This window comes from Hibiscus syriacus, unplaced genomic scaffold (genome assembly GCF_006381635.1).
Source record: "Hibiscus syriacus cultivar Baekdansim isolate YM2019G1 unplaced genomic scaffold, ASM638163v2 tig00110356_pilon, whole genome shotgun sequence".
NCBI lineage: Eukaryota > Viridiplantae > Streptophyta > Magnoliopsida > Malvales > Malvaceae > Hibiscus > Hibiscus syriacus.
This window is the reverse complement of record NW_024062700.1, coordinates 817682-838588: the sequence shown is the minus strand read 5'-3', so window position 1 is coordinate 838588 and position 20907 is coordinate 817682. Positions and strand designations below refer to the sequence as shown.

Here is a 20907-nt window from a genome sequence, read left to right as displayed (position 1 = left end):
TAAGGTTACAAGTTTAAATCTTTATCGTTTACGCTTTTTTTATTCTTACATACGTACAACGACACCTTCGATATTGTTTTTAAAAATATGTTGATAGGGTATAAAAAGAGCCACATAAAAAGAAAAAGATTTGTTCCCAAGATATACATGTAAAAGTCATGTGGGTAATCAGATTGAACTCGTGACTTTAACATAAAAGATATTAATTAGTGTAAGTTATTATATTATTCATAAATATTTTTTATATTTAAGGTTACAAGTTTAAATCTTATCGTTTACGCTTTTTTTATTCTTACATACGTACAACGACACCTTCGATATTGTTTTTAAGATAAAAATTTTTCATACTCCCCAATTAATCTAGGTTTGAATCTTTATTTGTCATTTTTATTTTTCAACCATTAATTATGTTATAAATATATATGATGTAAGTATAATGTCAAAAAATTAATATTAAATAGTCATTTTTATTATTAATTTGTAACATTGGACCCAACATTTCAAAGACCCTAACATTTAATTAACTAATACTTGACCCTTATTTATTTCTTTTAAAACATTTTGATCCCAATGTTTAATTTTAGGGGAAAATACCAATATTTTAAAATGTTGATTGTTAGTTTTCTAACGATTTTCATCTAAAAAATATATTTTTACCTAAAATAAAACATTAAGACCAAAATATTTATAATTATTTAATCAAATATTAAAAAATTGACATTAAACTTATAATTTGTTATAATCCAAACTAAACACATTTGGCCCACTAGTTGGGCGCCCCACCTTTCCTTTCAAGTGTCGAAGTTCATCTTCAAATTATTTTCACAAATTAAATGGTGACAAATGCTATCTTTCGATTAAATAAAAATATTAAATTGAAAATAATATAATTTGATGGTAATACGTATCATCACTTAATTAAATGTTATTTTGTGTTAAATTAAAATCAAAATAATAAAATGTATAAATAATATCAACCAAATATATAATTATATCAATCTTATTAATTATCACATTTATTTTTCTGTCAAATATTAACAAATAGTTTGATTTATATTATTTAAATAACTAAATAATTTGATTGATAAAATTTAAAGAGAGATGGATAGAATAAAATATCTTCATAATTAACTGATGATAGTATAATTTACCTTAAAAATAAAACCCCTAAACCCACTTTGCATTGCCCTTTTCCCAAGCATCAACCATTCGAGTCTATCTTGATGGGCTAGCGATCTTTGCTCTTGTCGATCTGTTACAAAGGTAATTTCACTGAATTTTTCCGAATCATTTACTTCGAATTTCTAATTTAATTAGATTATAAGTTTTTGGTCGCATCCATCAGCGAATTCCGGTTAGTAATGGTATTTTGTTGATAATTTTCCATACCAAATTGCTGCTTCGACATGGCCTTGAAATGTTCAACATATATTCGACTTTCCTCCAAACTTACTGTGATTGAGCATGCATTCTTTTGCAGTTTTCAAACTAGAAGTTCTTTCAGTGGAATATCGATAACATCGTTTTGAAGGTTTTAATTTTGGTGGTAATGTATTTGAGGATGACTTTGTTTAGGCCTTTATCAGATTGTTGCTTCTTTCTTCAAATTTGAAGTTCATTTTGGCATATAACTTATTCACTCGGACACTAGATTCGTAGGATTTTTAGGTTTCGATTTGTTGAATTTTAAAAATGTTCCAATCACCTGCAGATTGGGTATGATTTCTTTTTATCAGGGATCATATTGTTTGTGATTCAAATTAAATGGGCCTATAATAAGTCTGTAATGGGAACTGAAGAGATAAAGGACCCGTTGAAAGGGGTTGACTGGAAAGCAATTGGTAGTGAGTTGCACAAGGACCCCAGTGCTGGTGGTAAGCATGCTGTAAAGAAGCGGCTTCCTAAGAAGATTAGGCAAATTCCAGATTGTTATTTCCTTCTTGGATGTCCATTCCTTCTGCAATCGCCTTCTATGGAACGTGTATTGCTGGCGGGATCGGTGCTGGGATGCTACTTGAGGTCTGGATAAACAAGAAAATTAAAGGTATACACTCAAAGATATCTATCTTCTTTCCTTTTTTGAACTAGTGTTTAAAGCCTATTGCTGACGAGTCTAGAGAAGAATTGTGTCTGAAGACTCTTCAAGGGCTGAGGCCATTGTTGTATCCATTGTGCAATAGGCCCGGCCCCCAACCTTAATTAGTGCAGTGTTAGCGAAGGGAAGAGCGAACAATATGACAGGGGAAGCTCCGCTTAGCTTAGTTAGGAAGGCAATATTTTGCGTGCTAAGGCACGTAAGCATCAAAGCCCATAGCACGTTTGGAAAGAATCTTAATCTGGGCAGCTGGGAATATAGTTCATATGATTTTTCCAAAGAACGTATGATCGTACATAATACAATACAAAACTGATTTTTCGATGAGGGAATAGTATAGGGAAACATATGCTGAGAGTTAGTAAGTAGGAAGGGGAAAACATTAGCTTAAATTTTCCTAAAAGACTTTATTGATTATAATAAAATTTTTTATTTTATTATTTTATTTAAATTTAGTTAGAAAAAATAAGCATTTAAATTATATTTCTTTGTTGACTTGAGTGTTTAAAGTTTCTCTTTTTCAAAGTAGGTGTCTAAATTTTTAAAATTATCATTTGGAAGTGTTTGATTATTAACGATCGTTGAAAAGAATTCATTAAATATCAATGACTAGTGTAATTGACACACTTAAATAATTAAGGGTGAAGATTATAAATGGTACCTCGATTATAAAATATTATTTTATTGAATCTCTTGACTATTAAAAGTTACAAAATGATCCCTTGATTATATGGAGTTGTTTTGTTTAGTCATTCGACTTTTAAAAGTTATAAAATGGTCATTCAGTTATTCATTATTTTCCAAAATTGTCTTTCTCCGTTAAAAAATTAATGGTCATTTGTGATGGATGTTAACATGTTGAATGAGATATGATAATCGTTTGAGATTTTGAGATCGAATTTTATCATATCTTAGTTAGCAAGTTAATACACAACTTATAATATTGTCAAATTTTTAACGGAAAAAAATGAATTTGGAACATATAATGAATAGTTGAGTGACTATTTTTGTAACTTTTAATAATCAAGGGACTCAACAAAGCAACTCTCAATAGTGTGAGCCTCTGAGGATCATTTTGTAACTATTAATAGTCGATGGACTTAATAAATCAATATTTTATAATCATGGGATCATATGTATACTTTAACCAATAATTAAATCGTGTGATTAATAAAAATTTAAAATTGGTGGTCAAAATGAAAAGAAGAAATAATTAAATGATTATACAAATAAAGAAACGATTAATGATTATACAAATAATTTACCTAATTAAAAATTAATTAGAGAAAGAAAAGAGAAACTCAAATTAAATCGATGCCTTTGATTAATTTAGGATGATTATAATTAATAATATCTATTCTAAAGACTCTCAATCACTTGACATTGAACGTTCAAGTATCCTACAGATGTTATTTGTTGGTACTCAAACTTAAAACATTTAAAAATAACAACTAGGATTTTAACCATTTAGAACGTTTGAAGTGGTTTGATTCGTGCTATCAATCATCCTGATTTAATAAGTCCAAAATGTGATTAAATCGATGCCTTTTAGAAGTCTGTTAGATGAAAATATTTTGTATTCGCCCTACCATGCTTCATCCATAAAACTTTATATCTCTGCTTCCGATATGCTGTCTGTTGAACAAATAATCAACAATAGGAAGAGTCCACATTGAAGCCACAAATGCATTAAATTGGATGCATTTCACATTAATAGTACATTTGGTAGGAATGTTATTTATTACTTATATTTGAATATATATATATATATATATATATTTGAATATATATTTAGTACATTAATTAGCATAAATAAAATTTAATTTATGATTTTAGGCCACTCTAATTAGTTTGAATAAAATTAAGAAACGTATATTTATTTTCAATATAAAATGACTTATGAGTGCCCTACATTTTTTATGATGAGTTTGATGTTTGAGGCTTTTTTTATAAGACATTATATATACATATATAATAATTTGCAAGTACGAAACGGTCCAAATTTCGGGTGTTCATAGGGTATGCCACAATGTGAAGGGACTGAACCTATAAATTAAGGGACTGCTTGTATCTTATCCATCTACCATCCTAACTGCCTCGCCCCCACAATTACCTATACATATTTGAAAATGGTGATGATGAAATAAATTTAGGGTATACAAATAGTTCCCTAATTCTATAATGTAATTTTATTGAGTCTCTCGATTATTAAAAATTGATGAAAGTTTTAGTTGAACGTTAACCTGTTGAATGAGATATGATATGATCTTATCTCAGAATCTTAAAATAATTATCATATCTAAGTCAATAGGTTAACGTCTAGCTAAATCGTAAATCATTATTAACGAAAAAGACGAGTTTAGAACACTAAATAGTTAAATGACCATTTTTGTAACAATAATCAAGGGATCCATTAAAGCAACATCCTATAGTCATGACACAATTTTGTAATTTTTTAATAATGGAACTCAATAAGCAATATCCTATAATCAAGGGACTAAGTGTACTTTACCCTAAATTTTATTTTTTTAAGTAAATGAAAACAATAATTTTAAAAATTATAAATTATAATGAAATTTTATAATAATAAAATATATAATTAAAACATTTCTTATAATTATTTCTTATAAATAATCTTTTAATTAGGACATACCATAATAAACCTTAAATACACATTAAATATACATTTCATAAACCCTAGAAATTTGTTTTATAAAACGTCTTTTTATTTCATAAATAAAATAATTTGTTATTAACATTTTATATATGTAAGGTAAAAACATGCCTAATAAATCGTGCTCTTGAAAGACAATTGGCTGTACTATTATTATACAGGGTTAACTACAAGGTTGATCATTTATCTTTGGGTTTTGTCTACTTTTGATCTTTGATTTCAAAATACATAAGATATGGTCACTTACGTTTTTATTTAAACAAGATTTGGTCACCCTGAGCTAATTGTCGTTAACAACAGTTAAATATTTTAATATATTCACACATTTAGTCCTTATTAGTTACATATTCTCTCAATTTAATCATACTTTTAATAAATTAAAATAATTATATTTTTAAATGAAAATAAAAAAAATTAAATTAAGTTAATAGTAAAATATTTAATAAGTTAATATAATATTTTAAGTTAATATATAATTATATTATATATTCGGGTCACGAATACCCAGTTCATAATTTTTTTACTTTTCTTTAAGTTATATTATTTTTAAAAATAGTCATAAAAAATCTAAAATTTAAAAGTCTATAATATATAATCCACATAAATTTTAAAAATTCAAATTACATAATTGAAATAAAATTATTAAAATCTAAATAAAGAAATATAATTAAATTTCAAATGTTTTGAAGTTAAAATAAATATTTTAAGAAATAATTTAGAACGTTAATTTGAAATAATTTAATTTAAAATGTTATGATGTCAAAATTAGAAATTAGGATTTTAGAATGTTAGTGTAAAATAATTTGAGGGTTATGAATAAAAAATAATATAAAAAAAATGAAAAAAACAAAATTTATAATAAATCGGGTACTGGGTCAAAGGGTACCTTGTTAACCAACTTTTTGTAACCTATGCTCGACCCAGAAACCTGATAGGGTACCATAACCAGAAAATCGGGTATTTTTATTATAAATACCATATATTTTTTAACTGGTGTGCGGATCGACGGGTCAGCTCAATCATATCTGGTATTTTTGAACAACCTTATTGGTACATGTGGCATCGTTCGATTGGAGGATTAAATTTATTTTAATTTTTTAAAAGTATGACTATGAGAAAATATGTAATAGCATGGACTAAATGTGTGATTATATCAAAAATATTTAAATGTAGTTAACGATAGTTAACTCGGGTGACCACATCTTAATTAAATAAAATGAAAGTGATCATATCTTGATTAAATAAAAACAAAAGTGACTATATCTTATGTTTTTTGAAATCAGTGACTAAAAGTGAACAAAACACAAAGATAAAATATCATTTATGTAGTTAACCCTATTTTATATTACACAAAAATATTTACATTTTTAAAAAAAAATCTTCAAAAACCAATAAAAATACTAATGGAAAGAAAATTTGAATCAATGTTTTAAAAAAAAAACTTAATTCTCAAATAAGTGTCCAAACTATTTTTTTTGCGCCAAATAAGTACTTATTTTTTCCATTCGAATGCATAATGTTACAAACGTTATTTTTTAGATGCTCAGGTCGTCAACGACGTTAGTTTCCCGTTAACTGACACGTGTAAACACCTGATAATTTAAAAAAAATTATAAAATTTAAAAAATTAAATTAATATCTTTTAAAAAGAAAAACATAAATTTTGAAATAACCCTTAAACTTTGAAAATTTTTATTTTAACCCCTAAACCCACGTCGATCGCTGCCCTTTATCATCGAAAAAGCTCTACTCGGCTCCTCTCCCCTCGAAGACCATAAATCTTATAAATCATGACCGGTTAACGATCAATAGACCACAATAGTTTTAAATCTCACGAACAGATGAGCTTTTTTGGGCATTAAGCCAAAAGAGAAAAGTCGGGGAATAATAAAAGGTTCACATATTCACAAAATTCACTTGGTTGAGGTTTTTTTCTTTATAATATTCCAAGAGGGACGGAACAGATGAGCAGATGAGCCCCCTATCTTTGGGAATAGACTTTTAAACACAAAAAATATTTTATTTCTTCTTCTCTGTCTATTAACATTGCGAACAAGCCATATAATACAACGTTAGGAGTGCTTTCTCTTTTCACCATGGATTTTTATTTTTATTTTCATTTACATTTTCCTTTTCTCTGCAAAATTTTCAACCTGAATGGCAGCTGCAGAAAAAGCATCAGCAGGATGACATTCGCTTTAAGTTACTAGTATTTTTAGAAGAAAAGGAAACAATTCTCCAATTTTACAGTATTAAGAGAGAGAGTAGAGAGAGGATGAATCCCTGCTTACCTGATTTTGAAATGGAAGACGATTATCCAATTCCTTTATCTTCAACTTCAGCTCGCCCTAAGAGACCTTCCATGTGAGCACATTCTTTCTTTCTTTCTTTTTTGCTTAATCTACTATTGGGGGGAATTGTGATTTGATGAACTGATGAAATTGCGAAGCAGGCCGGAAGATGGAATCATGGAGCTTTTGTGGGAAAATGGTCAAGTTGTTATGCAGAGTCGAAGAAACCAAATCTTTCAAGAAGTCTCCGACGCTCAAATGCCACGGCGCCGGCCAATCAGCTCCTAGAGAGAACCGAGCGTCGCCATTGTCTCATCAGCAGCAACAGCTATCGATTACCGATAATCTTTTCGTGCAAGAAGAGAAATGGCTCCGTGGCTTCAATATCCTCTCAACGATGCCAACTTCGACCACGATTTCGGCGCTGATCTCTTCAATCATTCCGCCACGACCTCCGTTCCTCCGCTCGGAAAAGTTAATCAAGTTCCTGGTCCGGCTGCGGCGTCAGATTCTAGGCCCCTGACGCCGTCTCCGAGGAGGAATGAGTTGGAATCGACGACGATCCATAACTTTGTTCACTTCTCCAGGCATAAAACGGCGAGGGCGGAGCAATCTCAACCGTCGAATTTGAAGAGCGTAGTGAGGGAACCTACTGTCGTCGATTCCAGCCATACTCCGGCGATGGCTCCCGAATCGGGCTCCTCTCAGGCCAGGCCAAGCAACACCGAGACGGCATCTGGCGGAAACAACAACAATGCCAGCGCCAACATGGGTGCCGCTCCGGTTGCCAACTCTAGATCAGCTGGCGTCACCACGGGTGCCAACAAGGACAATTTAGCCACGTGCGAGGTCAAGGTGACATCACCACCTAAAGGCTACAGTGCCAGACCCGAACCGAGGGCTCAAGGCGCCCCCGACTGAGGACCGGAAGCGTAAAGGAAGAGAACCGGACGAAGCCGAATGTCAGAGCGAGGTTAGTTATTAGGGTAAAATTCTTTCCTCGCTACTCCGCTAACGTGCGCCGCAGCATTCGTCTTTTAACTTTGCACTGCTTGTGAAATATACACGTGTCATAATTATTGAGTTGGGATATGCCACGTGTATGACTATTGGGTAGATAGGGAGGTCGGATTTGGTGACGGTTGGGGAGGATTGAAAATAAATTAGACAAAGAATGGGGCTTAAATTTTGAAAAAATTATTGGATTAATGTCGAATATCACGGGACTGGGGTTTCGCCCGCCTCCCAATTACTCCCTAATTGTCGGTTAGCTTTTGGATAGTTTTTACTCTTTGGGATTCTTTTGCTGCTTAAACATTCTTTAGTGTTTACCAGTTTTCGTTTAGCTTAATGTTACCTTCATCATGCATGGCATGGGACTTAGGGAATTGTGAAAGAATTAGCCATTTTGGCAAGATTAGGCAATGATAAGAATGGAAACAAAAATTTATGTTAAATATCGAATTTCTAAAATTTCATATAGAGATAAACTTCTAAACTTCTATGAAGATTAGAATAGATTTCCAATAGAAACATAAAAAAAAATATAGGTCGTAGTACATAAAAAGTCCTCCGAGAGTAAGATATTGCTTTGTTGAGTCTATTGACTATTAAAAGTTACAGAATTATCCCTCAACCATATGATGTCATTTATTGAGTCCCTTGACTATTAAAAGTTACAAAGTAATCATTCGACTATTTATGTTCCAAACATCTTTTGTCTGTTAAAATTGACGATAGTTTGAGCTAGATGTTAGTCAAATTAATCCTAAATCTCAAACGACTATTATATCTTAATATATTATTGTCCAGATCAGACGGCCTTTAATTTTTAACTAAAAATGACTAATTTGAACATATGAATAGTCGAGTGACCATTTTATAATATTTAATAGTTAAGAGATTCAACAAAGCAACGTTCTATAGTCGGAAGATCATTTTTATAACTTTTAATTGTCGGAGACTCAATAAAGTAACACTCTATAGTCGTGAAACCATTTCTGTACTTTACCCAATCTATAAAATATATGATAATTTTGAATTTCCAGGAGCAATTGCCCTTGCCGCCCCTCGGCAAATTAACAAACTTTCAAAATTTTAGAATTTGATAAACTTATAATATTTGTGGGACAAAAATAAATTATCTATAAAAATATTAAGAAAATTTTAAATATATATTAATTTGAAATTTGAAGATACATTATTTTGTAGGTTCCTCTCAATCCATCCCTGTTAGACACATTAACGTGGGGATTTTTTCATTAAAAGGGGTTATTTTTACATCATGTTCTATGTATATATGTTGGGAACCAAAATAGATTTTAATTATGGAGGCATCAAACTTTTTCTTTTTCCTCTTTCTATCAAAATTCCTCTATTGCCTTTCACTGATAACTTTATGATCGCCAAAGGATGCCCAGTTTGAATGCGCTGACACAAAGAACCAAGTATCCCTCGTTGCAACAAGGTTTGTTATTCCTGATTTAGTTATCCTCTCTCTATCGTTGTTAACTTCGCATATTCCACGAGTCTCAGTCAGACAAAGCATCATGCTGGATGAGGCAATTGAATACTAAAATCACTTCAGTTGCAAGTTCAGGTAATCTTTTGCTTAATGTTAATGGAATACATTTAGATTATATAGCCCATCAGATGATGTTGCTCAATATTAACATCGAGTTTAATGCTAGGGCACCAGAAAGCCCTTAATCAACAGTCTTTTACCCTCCTTTTTATTAATGTTCATGGAACAGTTCATGAAGTACTAAAAGCATGGTTTTTATTAGTGTGCAGTAAGATGGGGATATAATTGTTATGTACTATTGGCATTTCACGTAATGATACGGAATGAGCTTGAGGATTATATTTGAGACTAGATTTAACTTTTGTAGATGATGACATGAGCGGCATGGTCCCAATGATGTTCCTGGTATTCAGCAATACATGCCAACAATGGGAATGGGAATGGAATGTGAATGGGCATGGATCTGGGAATAAGTAGGCCAATGATGCCTTTTCCCAATGTCTGGCTGGCTCAGGATTACCGACATCAACTGCTGCAGCGCATTTGGGTCCAAGGTTTCCTATGCCAGCCTTTAATGCCCAAACCAGTTTCCCAACTTCCGATCCATCGAGAACCCAACCGAACAACAAGCCAGAGCAATGCTAAACCAGCACGGCATCCGAAACCCTAACCAGTCACAAGTTCCAAATTTGGCTGGTCCTGATCAGCAGCACCTCAGTCTTCAAACAGATGCAAATACCCCTCCAAAAGTAAATTTCTAGTTTTATCCTTCCTATAGAAAATTTTCCTAAAATGTCTGATCTAAACATCTCAATCACATTAAGATCAAAACTTTGATGAGTATGAAGTATTGATTACGAATTTCAACTTTTACAGAGTCGAGCAACTGCACAGCCAAGTTCTAGTAAACCTAGTACCAGCCGCCGAGAATCTTGAAAATCACCAATCAGGTGCGTTCGTTCTTCTATAGTTGTACTTTACTAAAAGATTGTCGCTGAAAACATTGTGTGGATGGGAAATGAGAAGACAGTAAATGCCATGAATGATGAACCCCCTCTAATGACTTCATGATTGGGTCTGCTGGCATAAGTTAACCAAGTACACAGAACTCGAATTGTACACCGAAATCATGGATTTTTTCTAATAAACTATTTTGGATGTTATATGAATTCTGAAAGCATCTCTTTTCAATCCACAACATTTCCTATGCATTTGCAGGTTGAGAATTATGCATGGACACTCTCTGGATAAGGTTTTGGTCTTTCTAAAGTGCTGTAAAGAGAACCTAACATGTAAAACTATCATACCACCATGGAAATATTCTTTTCGAGTTTTGATTCTCTTATTTGTCTCCCCCTCCATTTTCACCAGATTTTATTATTATTGTAACCATAAGGTATATATATTTATTATTTTGTTTAGTTAGTTTAGTTTATTTTCAGCGGAATGTAATATTCAAACAGAGTTTCAGAGCATTTAAAAAGAATTTTTTGCTCTAGCCTTTAGTCTCAAACTTGTAGACATCAGGCTGCATCCTCCCCACCTGTCTTCTGACCTCACAAAGATGCAAAGGAGAGAAGGCTCTATGTTCCCTTTACAATTTTTTTTCCTCAGTTTCAGCTTATGTTGAACTTTGCCCCATTTCTGTGAGGTCAACATGAAGAATGGTCATTGTTCCCATTTTTTATTATCTTTTCTCAGCGCAGTTTGAGGTCTGGAAAAATGTTCCCCAATAAAGGCAGGCCCACCAATCACCCCCCAACCAAGAGAAGCCGACATCTCCATCAACCACCAAGAGAAGCCGATATATCCATCTACAGGTATGAACTATAAGCCTAAAAATGGGTTCACATTGAGCTCTAATGAAACAAGACATATCACAACTACAAGATTTAAATTCGGTCAAAATTTGATTAACACTCAATTCGAATAGACTCAACTCGAGAAACTTGAGTCGAGTTTTAAAGACTCAAATCGAATTATTTGATACCAACTCAAGAAGTTCGCTAGCAACTCAAAAAAACTTCATATATTAATTTTTTAATTTTTTAATTATATATTAATAATATTAACTTTACATGTTATTATTTAAATTCATCTGTCACCTCCTGATTGGATAGAAAAATATTTATTTAAATTCATGTTCCCATGTCATATCTTAATTGAATGGTTAATTTATTAAAATAAATTTAAATTATGACCAAATTGAGTGAATATATAAATATTAAGGACTAAATGTAAAAATATACCAATTCTTTTAACTGCTACGTCGGTATTTTTGTAAAATATTAACCGTCGATGGTTTGATTGAACAAATTAAATAGTTAAGTGGCGTGATTCACAAAATTAAAAGATCGGTTATAAAAGTAAAATAGCTACATAATTAAATGATCAACTGAGTAGTTTACCCTAAATTTTATGATTCGATATTGATTTTAGATGATTTGAGAGAAGGTAATAATATAGAAAAGTTATTCCAATATTTTGTTTAATAATTAACCAAATGATTCTATAAAATAACTAAAGCTAATAAAATAACGAGAATTTAACTAATAAAATATTTAAAAAATTTTTTTATTACTTCCTAATATTATAGTAATTGTTATCGTTGATCACTAAAATAAAATAAAATAATATTATTTAAGTTTTATCTCGAAATTAAAATTGGATTATAAAATGGCTTTCTGGCCAAATGTTAAATTAATTTCGAAAATATGTAATTATTTATCTGCTAAATACCAAATGGTATCTCAGCATCTACAATCCTGCCTGAGGATTAAAAGAAAAGCATCAGCTCTCAAGCATTTAAGCAGAGCAAGCAAGAAATCACGCAACCAAGTCTTCTTGTAGATGTCTTAAAAGGTTTACAACATTTTTAGGCTTCAAAAGGAAGAAGAAAAGGAATCCAGAATTACAAATGCAGCACCGAGGAAATATTGCTAAAACCAAGTTGTTGTTCTACTACATATAAAGTCCTTCTGGAACCCCTTCTTTCTTTTTAAACATCACCTTTTCCTTGGCCTTCTTGAAGTCTGCGTGTGTCACCTGAAACAATGCAATGCATCTTTTAAAATCACACTTCACCAACAAACTTATTCGATATGTCTGCAACTCACAAACCCAACTGTCACAAGTTCACTTCTAACTTCTACAGAACCGATAGATGATATAGGAACATCCCTTCCCTTCACTGCTTTTGCATCTATATTCTCACCACATTCGCCAAACATTTGCAGTATTATCACTGTATTATAAGTAGATTACCGAGAAAAATAACCTAAAACTGATGAGTGTGAAGCATCCTACTTGCTGAGAGGGGAGCTCGATACGGTTTCTTAAAGACCTTTTAAGCTTACAGTGCCGAAGGTTTTGACAATATAGTTATATACTTTTACCCACTTTTTTTTTGAAAAAAAAAATCCTAGATCTTAACTCACACAACCCTGCAGACTGCTCGAACCCTGGTCACCAAGGGAGAAAAAAAACTCCCTTAAACCACTGGGACCACTCCCAGGGTTCCCACTTTTTCCCACTTAAATATAGCTTTCAGCGTCAAATTCTACAAGTGTGACAGAATATTTCTGTAATGAATCCTTTCCCCCTCCCTAATAATGAATATATAGCATTATTTCAGCGCATCATATGGGAAAAACTAGAAGAGAAAGCAGAATTAGATGCATGAATGTATGATTTGCAAAAGATTTGCTATTATATTGCCATCAGACCAGCTTTTGATTCTAATACATGCATATCGAGAATGCAACCTTGTAGTGTTGAACTTGTATGGTAGTAAAAGTATCAATCTGGTTTCAATTCCATTACCTATGGATCGAGGGTGTAATTTTGTAAATTAAGCTTAATATGTTAGAAAAATACTTGCATATATAATAAGAAACGAGGAGCAAAAACTTTCATTATTATGAATTTAAAGTCTAACCTTCATGCGTCGCTCTCTTAAAGCAAGCAAACCAGCCTCGGTACATATGCCTTTATATCAGCTCCAGATAACTCATCTTTAGTCATCACAAATTCTTCCAAATTCACATCATCAGCCAGCGTCATCTTTGATGTGTGTATCTGTAGTCCAAAGATTTGAAAGAGCAAAACTTTACGAGTACACGAGAGTAATGAAACATGTTTGATACAGAGAATCAACACTATCATTTGATAATCACATACCTGGAAAATGCGCTCCTTGTTTTGATGTCGGGCAGGGGAATTCAATCTTCCTATCAATTCGACCAGGTCGAAGCAAAGCCGGATCAAGACTTTCAATTCTATTTGTAGCAAGAATCACTTTGACATCTCCTCTTGAATCAAAGCCATCTAACTGGTTCAACAACTCCAACATGGTCCTCTGAATTTCACGTTCACCACCAGAATGGGCATCATACCTGTATGGCAGATTAATGAGACAGGTTCCAAGTGTATATCCATCAAGGTATAACTTTTTCACCGACTTACCTCTTAGTACCAACTGCATCATTTCATCAATGAAGACAATAGAAGGGGAAAGGTCATCAGCAACTCTGAAGAGTTCCCTAACTAACTTGGGACATCTCCCAAGTACTTCTGAATTAATTCACTGCCAACAACACGTAAGAAAGTTGCTGATGTAGAATTAGCCACAGCCTGAAAGAACATAAATTGATATAACAAAATCAGATCCAACTTTATACGAAAAAAGATCTATAGAAATGCTGTAAGAGTGTAAACTTCAAACACAAAGACACACCTTTGCAAGCAAGGTCTTGCCTGTCCCAGGCTCTCCATACAAGATAACTCCTTTTGGAGGCTTGATACCAATGTCCTCATATAGTTCAGGGTGGGTTAGAGGGAGCTCAACTGCCTCTTTAATTTCCTGTATCTGAGCATCCAAACCTCCTATATCAGCATAAGATTCCAAGGGAGCCTTTTCGACCTTCATCACTGATACCATGGGATCAACATCATCTTGCAGAAGTCCAACAACAGAAAGAACCTGAGAACATACAATAACCACACATAAATTTCTTCCGAAAACAAAGAAATTACAAGGGATGGAAGAAGAAGAAGAAATGGATGCAAAACCCTCAAACAAAAAGAAATGTATACTAGTATTTTGGACCAGCACTCTGAGATGTTACATCCCATGCTTGAGCTCGTTGGACCCATTTAAGAATCAAACAACTAACCAAAAGTTCATATTTCTAAAGCTCATCAATTTCAACAGAATTCTTTCACATAAGATATTAACCCAATCATCATTCTAAATCGTAACAGTTCTATTAGCTTGCGGCTGCTGATATAAAAATAATATAATTACCAAGCACTGAACCTAAATTAATAAACACACACACACACCCACAATAGATCAGTGTCCTTTCAGATGAAATAATACTTCAGTTTTCCTTTAACAATCACAGATCATAAACCCTAAAAATAAAAAAAAATAAACAAAAATTCAGAAAGCTTAAGCCTTTAATTTACCTTGTTGTGCATCAAAATAGCACATCCAGGCTCCAACTGATCCTTATCCACAAAAGATAAAATCCCAACATAATACTCCGGTCCAACTGACGATGAAACAATCGCATGATTCTCATCGATCAGCTCCTCCAAATTACCCACGCTCATGGGTGATCCTCTCAAATCGTCGACTTTAGATCTATCTTCCTCGGCTTTCTCTTCCTGCGGCTTGAGCCGTTCCTGATTAGCAACGAACTCTTCTTCCATAAGTAAATAGTCCTTGACCCGCTCCAGTTTCAACAGCCGTAGCTTACACTTGGTATGCGGCGTCACAGTCGGGATACGCGCCGCCGCTTCGGGTCCTTTTTGTTTTCGTTGCTTGCGACCCACCCTGGCTGGAGGTGCCGCCGGCTCAAATTTCTTCTCCTTCTTATCAGAGCCATCCTGTTTTCGGTCCCCTGGAAAGCCTTGCCGATTCAGGCCGCCTGGTGTTCCCTGACCCATAATTTAGGGTTATTTTGAACAAGATTTCGAGGACTTCTTTTCTTTTGTTTAAAATAGGGTGTTTCTTTTAAAAACAGGGGAAGGGTTCTTATTTATTAATTCTTATCATTTCCATTTTGGTCCTTAACATATAGATAATTTCCATTTTGGTCCTTAACATATAGATAATTTCCATTTCGGTCCTTAACATATAGAGAATTTCCATTTTGGTCTTTTTTTAATTCTGACCTGTGCGTTAAAACAGAGAAGAATATTTTGACTTTTTGAGTCAATAAAATTGTTATCACGTACTTATGTAATTATTTTAGTTTTATATATATTATTTAAATATTTTAATATGAAGTTTCATTTTTATTTAAAATAACTCTAATTAGATAAAAATTATCAATTAAATAATCACTAATATTTATCATTAACACAATAAATTCAATGTGTTCAAAAATATTAATATTATATTATTGTTTTTTTAATAGAAACAACTAATCTTATTAAAAATTGAAAATATCTAAAATTATAATAAGATTTTACAACTATCGTTATAAATTAAATATATAATTTAAATATTTTTCTATAACATTGAAACTAACCGCTTTAGATTATATAGACATGGAAATTAAAAGTTAAAAATCCAACAAAAAACTCGAACAAAAAATATATAGGAGCAAATATGGTTGGATTGACAAACAAACCAAAAAAGAAGATTAAACTATTAAAATACCACCGAGAACCACAAGTCATAGTAGAGCGTCGTGAAAAATTATTAACGAACATAAAATTACGTATCTAAATTCAATTTGAGGATCCATAGCATGGAAAATCAACAAGATTACAAATAAGCATAATCTTGATCAGTCGTGGTATCGTCAAATCCAACATTGAGAAAATATAAAATAAAATTAACAACCAAACAATCAAAAAAGAAAATAAAAATATTTCATAAAAGTAGAGAAAAACATGTCAAAAAGATATAAAGAATCGAGAGTGGTTACCATCATCAAAATCTAATTGAATACAGTTAAAACTCTATAAATTAATAATGTCAGGACCGGAGAAGTTTATTAATTTAGAGAGTTATTAATTTATCGATAAATTAATAATTATTAATTTAAAGAGTTTTTAAGTAATTATACTGTACATACCAAACAAAAAGGCAAAGTAGTCTATGCCTCTTAGAATTACGTTGTAAGAAATTAGTTAAATTAATAATGAGCTCCAAATAGACTTGAACTTTAAAGGAAAACAGACAACTATTGAATCATATTTCAATAGAGTGTAATATATTTTTTTCAGTTTCTATGAATTATTAATTTATGATTTTCTTGGAACCGAAAATTATAAAGGGATCTCACGAAAAATTATTATCTTATTATTTTATCGAGTTTTTCAATTTTTTACGTTGGCCCAAGTCGAGACTGGACAAATTTATTATTTTAGAGAGTTTATTAATTTAACGAATATTAATTTAAAGAGTTTCTACTGTACCTACAAACACACGAATGCAGCAGTTACCAAACCAAACAGGAGAATAGACAATCTCCCATAAGCACTCGCACCCAAATTCACTTTTAAATTTCATTTTTTATAGACGCAGAATAGATTTAATACATATTCAAATTTGAGCAATAGTGTTTGTCTAATTTGTGCATAAAAATTAATTTAATTAATAGTTTTGTTGGTTTAATCTTTTTAAATAATTCAAAAAATACAAATATTCAACCGTCACAATTCTTAAATCTAATTGGATATGTCATTTAAATGAGGCAGCTCAACGAGACCGAATCATGTCATTATGGGCTCTGGACTAGTTAGATTTAAATTCTTTCGAGTTCATGTCTTTGATTTGGGTTTTTCATATTTGAAATTTTTGTGTTTAATTTTTTTTTAGATATTTAGCGACAACCGTCGTCTACCCGCCTAGATCCATCCCTGATCAAGGTGAAGATCCAAACTGAGAAGATAATAATTTTTTTTGAACATATATTATTTAAAAATATATTAAAATAAATATTAACAGGGGTGAAGTACATAACTATGATATTCTAATAATTATAGGGAAAATCATAAAACGTAAATAAAAGAAAAATATTAGAATCTCAAACGTGAATTTAAAGATATACACACAAATCTATTCTATCGAAATATATCGCATTGATATTATGTTTCATCCTAACTCCTCATTTGACACGGGCATCCTCCTCTTATAAGTGAGTGCTAGACACAGCAATTAGTGTAGCTGTTTCATGGAAGCGGGGTGTTTAAGTACCATTATTTTTGTGTTGTGTATGTATATAAGCTTTGCTGTTTCCTTAACTTTATTTGACTGACTTCCGACAACAAGTGGTGATGTCTCATGTCTGTCACCCGCTAGCTGCTGCTGATGATGAAGTGGCCGAGAATCGGATATTCATCGCAGGTAGTTTACTACATGTACAAATGAAGCTTTTTTTCCCCTCTCTTTTTTGCTGTAATAACGGTAGTGATTTAAAAGTACGTACAAAGGTTGGGTCTATCTGCAAAAGCAAAACCCTAAATTAAATGCAGACCTACCAGCTGTTCTGCATGTCAGTAGGTAAAAGGTCATGCATGGTTATTCATTTGGTAGCTAGAGCTAGGTTTTCCATCACTGGTGTTAAACCCGAAATTAAGTTTTGGTTTCAGGATCCCCTGACACCCACGCTCATGGTAGGTCATCTCTTTAATGAAAATATTTACTCCACCATTGGAATACCTCTCCTGCGTCACACTTGTTTCATGCATGTGATCTCCCGATACTTTTGACAGATGAATCTGAAACATGTGTCCTAGATCCGGTCTTGTCTGAGACCCTTTTTATCGGAAAGCACTTATATTTGAAGACAAAGAAGTGCACAAGATTTTAAATTATTTTAAATTAAAAGACGAATTTATAAAACTTTAATAGAAAATTAACTTATAATTTTTTTTACTTTCACAACATTAAAAATTAGAACTTTGTTTTAACTTAAACTTTTTAATTTACATTAAAAACTAGAACTTTGTTTTAAATTAAATTTTGTTTTAAATTAAACTCTTGCATACATCCTAAGTATTTGTCGATTCTTATTATTTTGAATAAAATTGTCCTTTTAAGTTTTCTTCCTATTAACTCATTTGTTAAATATTTTAATTGGGTGACTAATTACTTGAGGGAATTGTTTAAAATGACTTATAGAATGTTATGCATCGATATAAATTAAGATAAAATTAATATACATATAGATATTGATGTATAACATTAGTAATATATATCATACATGTGAGTAGATTTATTTTAAATAAAGTCAAATATATTAAAATATATAGTTATTAATTATATTTATAAATTAAGAAAAATTAACATTATATAAAATGTTATTTTTGTAATAATCAAGATAAATTAAGCAGTTAGGATAGATGAACATAAAAAAATTTAATGGGATGATGATTAATGATAATAACGGACGGCCCAAATAAAATACTAGGAAAGAAATAAGAGAACATAACAATCATTAGATTCAAATGGTTAAAAAACAGTAAAACGCACACACATCGACTAAACAAGACATAACCAAAAAGGAAAGACGATCTGACCAACACGGAATAAACTATTTATGGTAAGGCCTGGACCATAACTATTTCAACTTTCAAGGTAAAGGAAGTGCACCACTCCCACCGCCAGCTCCAGCTCCTGCTCCTGCTCCGCCTCCAACTCCACCGCCAACAGCTCCTCCTGCTCCACCACCAAGTCCACCCAGACCTCCATCACCGCCTCCGATGCCACCAAGTCCACCTAGACCACCACCACCACCACCACCTAAACCACCAAGGGGTGTAAACCCAGCGACACCCCCAGCACCAGCAAATGGCAAGCCATTGGAGCCGATACCCGAGAAGCCCCCAACGCCACCGTAAGTGAGGAAATTCTTCTGGTCTTCAACGGACGCACCGCTAGGCACGCTGCTGGGCACGGTCACTGTAGTGGTTGTGGGCACATTTCTTGCACCAGCGTGAACCACAACTAATGCAAGAACGAGGAACAGATACCTCTTTGCCATAACTCAACACTCTCTCTTCGGTGTGTTTGTTGTCTCCTGACATGCGTCGAAGACCTGCTTTTAAAGGCTAAAGGAAAAAAAAGGTGTAGTGAGGGAGTAGTTGTGAGTAGTGAATATGGTTTAAATGCGGAGGCGCAGAACTTTTGTATCTTAAATTTCCCGAGTCTCTGCATTTATGTACTCATGAATTCATAAACCGAACAAATTAATACTACAATGAGGAAATTTCAGTCATATATTTAGTGTAAAATGTGGCAAATATGTACGTGTTAAATAAGCATTGTTTTCCCTTCTCTTTTTCCTAATTCCCCAGCTACTGCAACGAATGGTTCGTCATCGTTTACCTCTCCAACACACGTACATACAGTAAAACAATAAGGAAAAAAATTGAAGAAAAACAAAGAGAATACATGTATAATAATTAAATATACACACCGACAAACCACTGCCATGTTTCCTTCATGCATGAAAACGAATGGACAAATGTACGATAAAAGATAATCTTTTCTTGCAACCCTTTTGATTTGGTTTTCTGCCAAGCTAACAACCAGTCCAAAAGGACAGCTAGTGAAATGAGCCAGCAACAATAGTTAGTGATGACTCGTCAAGGACAACGTGAAAGAAGGGATTAACGCAGGATTTAAATCGCGGTTATAATTTTATATTCAGTTGTGTTATGTTAATTGTGATATTACAATAGTTATGAATATCACTATCATACAATAATAATATAAGATAGTACCATTATCATACAGTGAGAGCTGAATGCTGTTATGGTCGTGAACCGCTATTTAAATTCCTTCGTAGTTTAACACGTTATCTTTCTTTTTCAAAAAAAAAAATAGCAACATGGTGGAGACAGACAGAGGGGTGAGAGATTGGGAGATGAGTTTTGTGAAGTGATCAATGGCCCAAAATGTGGAAGAGAGGATTGGGTGGCCAGAAAGCTATTGGCTCAAGTCTGTCTCTTCTGACTGGGTGGATGGCCTTAACTATATATGTGCAGTCTCTGTCTGCCTTATGCATGCCTATTGGGTCAACTCTCGTGCTGCAGCACCTAGTGATCAGTGAATGAACCACGACTGGTGCGGTTCTACACCGCCAATCCCCTCCAATTTTCCGCATTATATCCACACCCATTTATACTGTAACACCCTTAAAATGGGTCCAATAATTTGTCGACTTTTGATGATCCGAAATTAATTTTTTAGTAACTGCAATTAAGTTTTCGAATCATTAAGTTTAAGTTTAGAATTAATTATAAGTCGATTAGTTTATTCTTGAAGATTTCATGAAAAGGGATCGAAATGTAAGATTTA

General features: G+C 32.6%; 1 protein-coding gene and 2 pseudogenes across 1 annotated transcript; 1 reads left to right on the top strand and 2 right to left on the bottom strand.

Annotated features, from left to right (window-relative positions):
* Window positions 1-1786: 1786 nt before the first annotated feature.
* LOC120121116 lies at window positions 1787-10639 on the top strand (annotated as a pseudogene).
* A 1813-nt stretch (window positions 10640-12452) lies between these two features.
* On the bottom strand, window positions 12453-15589 carry LOC120120996 (annotated as a pseudogene).
* Window positions 15590-19025: 3436 nt separating this feature from the next.
* On the bottom strand, window positions 19026-19605 carry LOC120121061 (glycine-rich protein 5-like). Its single transcript, XM_039140534.1, has one exon. It carries the CDS (start codon window positions 19586-19588, stop codon window positions 19178-19180), a length of 411 nt encoding a protein of 136 aa, XP_038996465.1. The 5' UTR covers window positions 19589-19605; the 3' UTR covers window positions 19026-19177.
* Window positions 19606-20907: the final 1302 nt, after the last annotated feature.